General features: G+C 40.2%; 1 protein-coding gene across 4 annotated transcripts in view; it reads right to left on the bottom strand.

The window, feature by feature from the left end:
• The window catches only part of kif5ab (kinesin family member 5A, b), a 78,523-nt gene that overhangs the window by 45,332 nt on the left and 21,706 nt on the right, over nucleotides 1–11,485 (bottom strand). For all 4 annotated transcript variants that reach the window (XR_004656182.1, XM_034868205.1, XM_034868206.1 and 1 more), the window contains exons 2-8: nucleotides 7,127–7,214; nucleotides 5,290–5,363; nucleotides 4,867–4,971; nucleotides 4,412–4,460; nucleotides 3,449–3,504; nucleotides 3,132–3,219; nucleotides 2,756–2,880 (exon numbers count right to left, since the gene is read on the bottom strand). Coding sequence is in view for 3 of the 4 variants with exons in the window: in XM_034868205.1 (XP_034724096.1) it covers nucleotides 2,756–2,880; nucleotides 3,132–3,219; nucleotides 3,449–3,504; nucleotides 4,412–4,460; nucleotides 4,867–4,971; nucleotides 5,290–5,363; nucleotides 7,127–7,214 (585 nt within the window). In the remaining variant the exon portion in view is untranslated. The remainder of the gene's footprint in view (nucleotides 1–2,755; nucleotides 2,881–3,131; nucleotides 3,220–3,448; nucleotides 3,505–4,411; nucleotides 4,461–4,866; nucleotides 4,972–5,289; nucleotides 5,364–7,126; nucleotides 7,215–11,485) is intronic.

The following is an 11,485-nucleotide window of genomic DNA, read 5'->3' on the forward strand; positions in this document are numbered from 1 at the left end:
ACATAGGAGGAATAAGTTCTTAAAGTACATTGTCAGCATAAAAAATGTCAATGGGGAAACAGAGTTTGTTTTCCTCTATGCTTTATTTGTAACTTTCAGTTTGTGTTGATTCTTGCAAACGCTTTGGACAAAAGCGGTAGTGTTTTCTCCACACCTGCTGTCGTGAAGGTCTTTTCTTCACGGTGCCGTATTACTGAGTTAGTTTGCTCCGACAGAAAATCCTTCATTCACAATAGGAGAATACGTCACAGATGCATCCATGCATTTCCAGTGTTGCATACGGTAACTTGGCCTGGATGTATCATGAGCTAAACCGGCTATTGTTATCACGGTAACTGGGTCACGAGCCAAAGCATTAAGAGTTTGTTGTAGCAAGCAACGTAAAAATAACTTAGATAATTATATTATACTTCATGAAACCCAAGGAGGCCTTACAGGGTAGCACAGGGAGACAAGGGAAAAGAAGATACCAGGCCAACACAAACACCGACCAAATGGAATGAAAACCAGCTGCTAAATGGAAGGGGGGCGTTATTTATTGTGGCTGTACAACCATATTGCTTATTTTAAAGTCATTTTACAGATGAAATATATAATATTACATATTACATCCTTGAGGGCCAACTCGGTGTAGATTTAGAGTCATTTACAATCCTGTAATTCTCTCCATCTGTTAAAAGCCCAACCGAGATTGACTCGGGTTTCGCCCGTCGTCTGTCATTCCCTTTTAGCTTTTAGTTGTTCTTCATTTGATATCCTTTTTTTCTGTGATGCCCTGCCCCAGTATCAGCCATAACTACAGCAGATAACTTCTAAAATAAAATCAGAATACAATTAGGTCTATTAAAAGACATTTCCTGCTGCCTTTTACCTGGCTGCATATAGGCTTTTCCAGTGTAACAAAGTAATCTGTAACCCATCAGAATGTGTTTCTGTAGAGCAACCAAAAGTCATTTTGTGAATTTGCGGGGAAAAATCGGACCTGGGCAAAGGCATGAATAAAAACTATATAAAAATAGTGTTCTTTTAACTGTAAGTCTTTTAACTGTCACAGGTCAATTATGATTAAATTACAAAGTTTCACTAACAATAATTAGTTACATATAGTTGTAACGTGTTGTAATCTGTTTAATTCCTTACAAACCAAATGATCTGTAACTGTAAGAAAATAAGAAATTCATAATGTAATTTGGTACTAATCGTAAGCTAAATTTAGACTGTGTTCAGTTGTTAAACTTCCAAATGATCCGTAATAATTAATTGCCAGTTTAAGCATGAGAGTGTCTGAATACAGGCAAGCTTAAAGCTACTGGAGCTCCTACTGGAAAAAAATCTTTTACCCTCTCAACTGACACCATAACCATACTGCATGACTACTGCCGCAATCACGTGAAATAAAACCTGTGACATTTGTATAATTCAACATATCTGGTGAAGTAAAATTTCATTTAAACTCCACACAACCAAGGAAACTCAAATAAATGTCTCAAGTTTTCTGTAATTTCTAGATAATGAGTACCAAAAACTACGTATTTCTTTTTGGAAAGGGGACAAAGGAAAGAAATTACAGACATGTAAAATAAGACAGATATTCATTGTAGGGCGGTATGAGAAGGTTTATGCAAGACATCCTTTAGTGGGAAAATCACACCATATTGTCTCATAATCATCATGGGATGCAATTATTTAATAATAAGGAGCTTAATTATAGAGGAGAGCAAGTTGTCTTATCAAAGCCTTCTGCAGAACATCCATAAGAAGTTGTTGGAGCAGAACTGTTTCCTCCTTTGTTCCCCAGGGACGACCAAGACAACTTAAAGATGCAGCATCAGCACTTATTAGCAACAAACCACTGCCATCAGCATCTATCCAGACTACTACACTACTACTACTGCGCACACTATTCTATATTTTGCACCAATACTATTACTAACACCGACCCCCTCTCTAATGTATTTTGGGTCTGCTTTTATAGCTGCAGGTATTCTGGAGATTCATTGTTTTATGGGTGGTGCGATGATGCGAGCTATCTCCATGAAACAAGGGGACAATTAGTTGTGTGTGGCTCTCCTGACCTCTATCTTGGCTAAACCCCCTTTAGATCTGAACTGGCAATGGCTGACATATTGTCTAATGTCTCTAAGTGTATATCTGCATATATAAATACTGATAAATATAAACATGCTAACAAAAAGCTATATCATCGTGAAACAATAGCCGATGGGTTCCAAGATTGTATTACAGCCAATGTGTTCCGCCTCTTTTGCTCTCCACATGGAGACCTGCATGCAACCAAAGCCTGCTCAAACATGAGTGGTCCATACTACTCTGACTATAAACAGACTGCATCCGATACCAAATTATTTTCTTGCCTAAAGATTCTGCATTCACATGCAGATATCTGTACGGGTCTATGTAGTAATTACCATGAGCCAAACCAATTGGATTTCTCAAAATGAGCAAACACTAACAGATACTGCATCAGCAACAGACTAAACCATTCCCTCTAAGACAGATTCTTTATAATGTCAAATTTAATAAAAACTCTGCAGTGCGGTGCCATAAAGTAAGTGCTTTAAAATGCTTTGAGGGTGAAGTTCAGAGCCTTAATGCATTGTTTATCTACTTCTTTGATGTCTGAAAACACCTTTTGTGAGAAAAATTGTCTGGTCCCCGTGTTACAAAATCCTGTTGAATGTTGAAAGTTTATAGTTCTACTTTTAATGTTTTTAGATTAAATTCCCATTGGTCCTACCTTCTCACTCCCAGCCAGGTCGACCAGGTACAGCTTCCCACACAGCTTCTGCTCTGTCTCCACGTTTTCTTGTTTGATGTTTATCAGGAAGATGCTGTGACTGCGGGAACTGTGCTCATTCATGTCTGAAGAATAAAGTACGGAGACGAGAGGAGACACTGCAATTCAGACTCCTTACATTAAACGCCATTCAATTCATTATTTTCCCTAGACGGAGTTGTTGAGCTAGATATTTATGTTGCACCTCATCATGCATTGCTCACCTTTGCACCTTGGAATTGTTATACCTTCACCGTGGGGGAAAAACTCTGACATGACATGAAACGTCTGACAGAGTGAGTGTCAGGACATAACAAAGATCAACATCGTGACTCACTGGTGACAGCAACATGACGGTTGGCCTTCCCTTCATCTATCACATCCATCACTTCCTCAGGACTCGTGACAAAGCGCTCCGTGCAGCCCTTAGTGAAAGAAATACAAACATTAATTTGTGCTGTGAAGAAATAAACCATTTATTGTGTATATACAGCACATGCACAAATAATCTCATCTAATTCAAAATTAATAAAGCACATCATCCAAAATGTTGAACTATGGATTCTTTAAATACACACTCATATCACAAACTCTATCTTCATACCAAAAAGGAGAGAAATCAAACAGAATCATGTCAAACTGCTGATGACTCACCTTTACATACGGAACTCTGTGTTTGTCTTCATGCACTGACAGGTTGGTTTTTGTCACTAGAGTGTGAGGGAAAGAGATCATCACATGAGTGTGTGTGTGTGTGTGTGTGTGTGTGTGTGTGTGTGTGTGTGTGTGTGTGTATGTGTGTGTGTGTGTGTGCAAATGAGCATGCGTGTGACCTTACTATGTTTCCTTGTGAGTCAGACTTTGCTAATGCAGTGTAGGGAAATAAACGTGTCTTGTTATAAATGTTTCTAATGTCACTGAAGTATTTTTGCCTAAGTCGTTGAGATGTTAAGAAGATGCGTCTCATGTCTAATGTCAGCAAACAAAATAGGCTACAAATTTGGCCAAGCCATTATTTGGCCCAAATTCCCTCATTAGTCATTTCACATTTGAAAGTCCTATCTTGTCGACGATGATTAAATTTAACCGGATTGTGGATGCTGTTTTTGTGTCACCCGTTTTATCACCCTGCAGCCACTTCTTTCTCTTTGCAGATACCTCCACAGGGTGTTGTTCCCTGTGTTGCCTCGATTCATCTCGCTTGTTGTTGACTGTTTTTTTGTTCATTGCTTTAACTGTTGTTCAGCTGCTGCAAACTCCCCTGCATACAAATGGGGGATTTCTCCACTGTCTATGGCTCGATTAAAGATTCTCCCACGGCGCCTTGTCCGTGACTCTCCATCATTTTACACTAGTTTTACCTCAGTGATAAGACTAGGAACTGCAATGTTGTGGCACTTCTGTGTGCATTACTCGCAAAACCACAACAATTTCTTGTCTCAAGCAGAAATTGCGCCCCCATCCCTAGAGGAAATTGCACCCTCTGTTACAACGTTACAATTTATCCTTATGCACCTAGGTGTAGTTATAAAAGTTTTAATGTCCAACTGTGAACTGGAAGAAAACTGTGTAAACAAATGTGCGTTTCAAAGTCATGTGTTCAGTGCAATGACATACCATCCAGCAGGTCCCGTATTTTATCCATGTAGATCTCAAAGTAGGAGACCTGCAGAAAAACCAGAAAACATGTGGCAGCTAGGTTATCTTTGGAGAAAAAAAAAGGGAGCGACAGAAATAGGAAGTGATACAGAGATTTAATGTAGGGGATGCTCATTGTGCAAATGATTTTTCAGTAATCTGTCCTCCGATGGTTATAGCAAAAAGGTATTATCCTCTATTAGAAGACTGTTTTGTAAAAGGAAAAAAAGCACAACAAATGTAGAATAATTGAGGTTTATGTATTATGATTTATTGGTGCTTGGCTGCTTCCACTGAGCCCATCCATGTGAGGATTACATCAGAAGCCCCAGCTGAATTCCCTCTGTGTCATAGAGTAAAATTGAGCACATCCCTGTGTGAAAAACTGGACAAATGCCACACATGAACAGACATATATGGAAAACGACACCAACCTTTATGTGGAATTCTAGGTTTTCATCCATAGCAAATATATGGTCAAAAATGTCCTCTGCAATCCGGGGGATGATTCCCATTCCCTGGGGATCATGAAGGTTCCCCTACGAGAAGAAGGAGACAAGATCATGTGAGTGAAGAGCAGGATAAATGCAGGCCCTGGAATGTATTAAGTGGAGAGAATAGTAAAAGAAAGGAGAGCAGAGAGGCGTTTGACTTGAAAAGGAACAGGGTTGTTTACCAGAGGGAGTTGTAAATGAGGTTAGTTCCCACAGAAGGCCGGGAAAAAGATATAGAAAGCAATGGCAGTGATGGAGGGAGATGTAGTGTTACAGGAGCTCAGAGGAGGATACACTATGTCTGTGCATGTGTGTGCGCCACAGCAAGTGGGCTACATTTTGAATTATTTAGTGATACTCTACCTCCATGGTGTGTGTTTTTCCAGACGAAGTCTGCCCATAAGCAAAGATAGTCCCATTGTATCCACCCAGTACATCTATGATGAGAAAAGAAGTCACAACTTGTCACTTGTTAGCAAAATGAACAAAATGCCATCGCCCTCCATTCCCCCACCCAAGGTCTCTAATTGGCAGGCCGTTGCCTCTGTCTTATCCGAACACATTGCATTTCTACTTTAGCTGGCAAAGCATTTCTAGCCTTTATGTCACTGGTTTAGCAGCCCTGGAAACTCACAGATCAACTGTATGTGTTGTAAATGATTTCACATGATGTCCTCAGCCAATCAAATCTGTCTATCTGTGCATCTGTGCGATTGTGCATCTGTGCAGTGACAACAGAGCTTTTAGTCTACAATGACTGACTCTCACATGATTCTTCCTACAGGCAGTTCAAAACCAGTGTGTCTCATATCAATAGGCAATGGTCTGTCAAATATCAGACTGTGCCACATTCAGTAAAGCTTGTGTGCACTTAGAGGTAGATGATATTTAAGCTTGGTTAGGTGCTGAATGACCTCTGTGGCTTTAGGCAATAAACAGCATCGTACCTGCAGCGTTAAAGTCACCAAGTCGCAAACAGGTTTAGATATATTATTCTCTTTCCCTTCATCTGATAGGATCCACAGTGAAAACAACAAATCCTCACCAGTCAAGGTTATTAAGCAACAAACTGCTGCATTTCATATTGCTTACAGTCTGATAAACCGCTGTAGTAAAAGTCAAACATTGATGAAGAAAAACACGTCACCCAGAAAGGCCGGCTGCTACAGGTTAGCTGACCACAGACTAATGGCAAAGGCTCTCAGCTGAAACACTGGGGCACCCTTCCCCCCCCCCCTCCTTTCCTCCATTGCCTTTACTCTTGCTACAACATGTCTTCTTCTGCCTCCGTGCTGGTCATTGTGGGACCAAAACAGAGTGACAAATAATAAATCAAAAAATAAAGAATCTGTCTCTGAACGTAAATATGGCCAGCCAGAGATAGGATCGCTAAGCAACAGAGACCACCATGAAGTGAAACAGTAGAGAGGACACAGAGAGGAAAGACAGCATGAGTGGAAGAGAAAGACAGAAAAGTGCAAATAAAGAAGCAGAAAAAAGGAGAAACTGACAAAATAACAGAAAAAAGAGAAAGTGTAAACCTGGACATTTCCCAAACCAGATTTCTCTAGCCCTGCATGCCCTCTCTGTTGACCTTTTCACCTGACACATTTCAAATCTCACTTTTCATATCATTCCTTTATTTTTCTAAATTCCTAACCTTACATTTTTCCACCCCCTGCACTGTGATACATCTCTCTTCTTTATTTTGTCTTTCCTCGGCCTTCTTGGTAATCTCACACTCTGTAAGTAATCTTGCCCGCCAAATCAATCACTTTGTCATGCTCCATCTAGAGCTAGTTCAATCGAGTTCCACACTCTTTAAAGGTGGCACAGAAACGACACCGAAACAGGGGGAAAAAGAGGCAGACTGGGGGAGGGGTAAAGAAAAGAAGATTTGACTTTCATCTGGTTTCGTTTGATCTAGGGACTTCTGGATAAAACAGTCCCGCCGTGCTGTGATAAGCATGCAACTTGTTAATCTGGGCATGTGGATGCTCATACCTGCAAATCATGTGACCAAACTATGTCATAGAAATTGGTTTTCTCACTGCTTTTCAGAAGTCAGTGAAAAGATTGTCAACGGACAAAGCTGATAAGATGAACCCAACAATATCGCGAGCCAAGGTGTATTGGCTTCCTCCCTAATCTCATGTTTTGTGAATGAAAAAAGGGCAAAATGTTTGTTCACGTGACTCACCTTTGACGATCTGCTTTGCGCAGGTGTTGTAGACCTGTATCTGTGTGGTGTTAGTCGGGAACACCTGGTCAAACACGTACGACTTCCCCTGTAAAAGCCAACACAAACAGAGAGTTGCTTCAGATTATTGTCAACACCTCATTCTCCCCTGCGACTCCCCGTTAAAATCCGCTCTGGAAAGTTTGTGAAGCAGAACACAAGAGTGTGTGTGTGTGAGAGAAGGAGACTTCACACATCATGTTTATCACTAAAACATTATGTAAAGCCATATTGCCACCACAAAAAGTGCCACATCAATTTTTCCTTTACACACAGTTCACATCTTTTATGGACGCTGTGTCCATCTGTTTGTATTAGGCCTTAATAGCAGCACATACATCACATCAAGAGGCCCATCTGTCTCTTTTGAGTGGAATGCATCCTGCGTTTGTGTCCGACTTTATTTGAGTGTGTTATTATTTTGTATGTCTATTGAAAGCCAGTGGGTGTTTTGAATGAGCGCAGTGCAGCACGAAGCAAAAGGCTGTGCGATCCCAGGAGAGACAGAGAAAGACATCACATCTTAGGTGAAGCCATTAGAGGTAGCGTTCAAGGACTAAGGGAGTAAAGTGATGCAGTGGAGAGGAGGAATAGAGTGGAGCAGTAAAGCAGAAGAGTGGAAATGTAGAGAAGTAGATGACCTTAAACCAGTCACAGCATGGGAGAGAGGCAGCATGACATAAAAAGACACAAAGAAAAACTGGCTGTTAGACAGTGAAGAACCAAACAAGTCAGCCAACCAGCTGACAAACATCTGATTAAAGTTACACGGCTGTTGCTCAGGTGTAGAACGGTTGCCGACCAATCGGAAGGTTGGTGGTTTGCTCACGATGCTGCACCATCGGTGTGTGAATGTGTGTTAATGCTTAAGTGTTCACTCCAGTGTTTGAATGGTGAGTGGTTCCTGTACTATGTAAAAGCACTTTAAGTAGACGTTAAGACTAGTTGTGTATGATACTGCAAAATTTGGTATCAACTGTAAAAGCCCGGACCACCCACAGACCCTGCAGACACCCACAGGGTGAAGCAGGCACACTGTAGGGGAGGCTGTCTAAGTGTCACATTTTTTACTCTGCATTTCGTGTTGCATTGGTTGCACACCTAACATTTAAACATTGACAGTTTGGTTTATATTAAAATCAATCAATCAATTTTAATTTTTCACATGAAATCGTACGAGGTACAATTCGAGCAAAATGTAAACAGCTTGGTATGCTGGCTTTAATGGTGTAACATTTCTACAAGCTTTCTAAACTTTTCCATGCAATGAAGTGATCTGTATTTAACTCTTTAGTTTCTATTTTAATAGTATTCTGTTTTGTCTTTGTTTAAGTGGTTTGACCATAAAAATATGATGTAATCAGATGAGATCAGTTAATGACATGCAACAAAGATTCCCAGCCATATAACCAGCTGGACATCAAGATTTATTTATGTAATTGTCGGAATTTGCATTGCATCAAATTGCATCATTTTAAGTAAGAGTTTTTAAAAGAGTGGAGGACCTTATGCAACCAGTGATGGGAGTCATCTTTGGTCTCAACCCATAATTAACAACAGACAAGTGACTCAGCTATGTCTCTTTCAAGCCTGCAGAAAGGCTGCAGACTTCTCAAAGGGTACTTCATCTTATGACTGGCAATTAAGGTCTCTTGTGTAATGTGGATGACCTGTATAATGGATAGCTTCGATATTCTGTCCTTATTGTCGACAGGGTTGTCAACTCTGAGTGTCCTTCTAGCTATTGTTGTTATTATTTACATAAAAGAAACTTTATTAAGCCAACATGGAAAAAGATTTGGAAGAAAAAAATTTGGGATTAAAACAATTAAGACATGGAAAAAAGAGAAAAAAAGTGAGAGCTGCTCCAACATGGTGACACACACGTTGCATCCTGCACACGCCATGCAAATGTCTTTTGCTGTTACATAATCTACTACAAGAAAAATTACGTTTTTCTGCCCTTCACTCAAAGCCATACAACTTGGGAGAATGCTCTTAACTGTGATTATGTCTGCACCAGCGGTCTGGGATAGAAAACACCAATAATCCCCTGCAAATCTGAGTATTATATGGAGTAAAAGAAATCATACTCAGTGATTTTTCATTCCTTCCTTCCTTTATCCTTTACTCCTCCCCTCTTCATCCCCTCTCCTCTTTCCTACATTTGTTTCCTCCTTTCTGCCCTCTAGCTCACTTCTTTGGTCCTCTCCTCTTTCCCACAACTGTCCCACATCCACCCCGACGCCCCGTTGTGTTTGCGTTTTTGTTGACAGCTGTGCAGAACGTATCAGAAGAAGTAGTTAAAGTGCACAATGATTGCATATGTCTACTGTAAATTTTACTTAATCTTGTTTTTTGTTTGTTTTTAAAAATATAAAAGTTGAGAAAAAATCTTTCAAAACATCTTCTGTATCGTGTGGTTTATTGTTTGACTTTATTGAAGCTGACTCTGAAGTCTGTCTGTCATGTGTAGTTATTTGCTTCTCTGCTCATTTAGTCAGCTTTTAATTTTAATTTAGTTCTTGTCTGTACATACTGACCATCTTCATGCTCCCCAGAGAAAGAATCCTTTTGATTTGACAGGAGAACTCCAATGATTTTAGACATTAAAGTCTGTGTACAACTTTTGGGGAGTACTACTGCATAAAAGTTGTATAAAGCCTTTTGGGGTCCCAGGGGAGCTGCACAAAATCTGCTGACAGTGTCAGTTGGGTCTGAAGACAACACGTTTCAAAAAGAAAAAAATCAGTTTGTATGGAGTTAAAAATAAGTGAGTTTTACCAGACCTGCGGTGTGCTCTTTATACAATGACATACCTTTTCTCTAGTGCCAACTTTAGTTGATAGAAACCGCAGTTGAGAAAACACTTAACTCCTTGAACACAAAATACACGTCCATTAATTAAATAGCTGCTCAGTAGTTTTCAATCATAACATGGTTTTTTATTAGCAGATTTAGATTTCCCGTTTGTCATGAAAATGTATTCGGTGAGACCCACAATTTTACCTTTAACCTTAAAAATAAGATGAGCATCATCTGCTGATATAGATCATATGATATGATAGAGAGCGTCAGATCTCCTCCTATAAACAGTAGCTATATTCTCAACGTCAGTTCATCACATACACAATATACCACCAGAACCAGCACATCATTTACAATAGACCACACATCAACACTATGCTTACGGTACTTTTAGTTCATTGAAATAGAGGGAGGGGGATGGAGTAGAATTTGTTGTTGTTAATTGGGGAGGTCACTCCTAGAACAACAGTTCTGACGGCAGCAGAACAGCCAGATTCTCTGAGGCAGTGATGATGTGTGATGATTCTGGTGTGGACAGCTTCATCCTGAGCTGAAGCCGTCTGATCATCTTCCATCTTGCACTTTTAGGATATTTGAAATAAAAACAGGGTAAGTACAGGAATATGATAAAATAAACTTGCATAGTCCAACATAAAGATGACTGTTGAAGTTGACTGAATGTTTTGGATACATTTGACTTTACAACCTCAGATCATTAACTCAATACTTGAGTAAAGTTAGGAATACGTGGGGAATTGCAAGCAAAAGAGTTGCATACTCAACCTTGCTTAAGTATGAGTAACCAATTGTATCATCAAATTGTTTTAGAGTATGAAAAGTGAGCAGGAGAGGTCCTTCAGTTAGGCTGTTTAATTTATCTGAACTGTGAACTCACTGTTTTAACTTCTAGTCAAATTGATTTCCTTTCCTAGATAAATGCATCCATACCTTGGAATATGGGCCGATTCTGTTACTCTTCTCAGCCTGGATCTCACTGGCTGCATTGTCAGAAGAAGCCGTGACACCCTGCTCTGTTCCAACATCACTTTTCCCACTGCCAGAGTCACCAATCTGATGACGAGAAGAACTCACCTCGCTCTGAGTTGTGGATAGGGGTGGACTGTTTTGGTTTTCTGGAACAATGACCTTATCCTCCAGGCAAGCTGTTGGAGAACAGCTAACGGAAGGTGAAGGTAGGGTGTCTCCAGTATGTTCTGCTGGGAATTCCTCATCCTCTGATACATAATCAACTGTCTCCAGAGGGGTAGAGTTTTGCTTCTGAGGCTGGATGTGGCTTGAGGAGATGAGGAGAGTCCAGATGAGACTTTATTTGGTGACAACGTGACGGTCTCGTCCATTTGTTCGTCTGAAGCCGGGTGGACCTTCTTCTTCAATAGTTTGCTAAAGCAGCTGCACCACGGCAACTTCTTCTTGTGGACTTTGATGGTATGTTCGTTCATCAATCGGTCCTCTTTACTCTCACAATCTGAATGTTTCTGTGTCACAGCTGTC

This window comes from Etheostoma cragini, chromosome 4, assembly GCF_013103735.1.
Source record: "Etheostoma cragini isolate CJK2018 chromosome 4, CSU_Ecrag_1.0, whole genome shotgun sequence".
Classification (NCBI taxonomy): Eukaryota; Metazoa; Chordata; class Actinopteri; order Perciformes; family Percidae; genus Etheostoma; species Etheostoma cragini.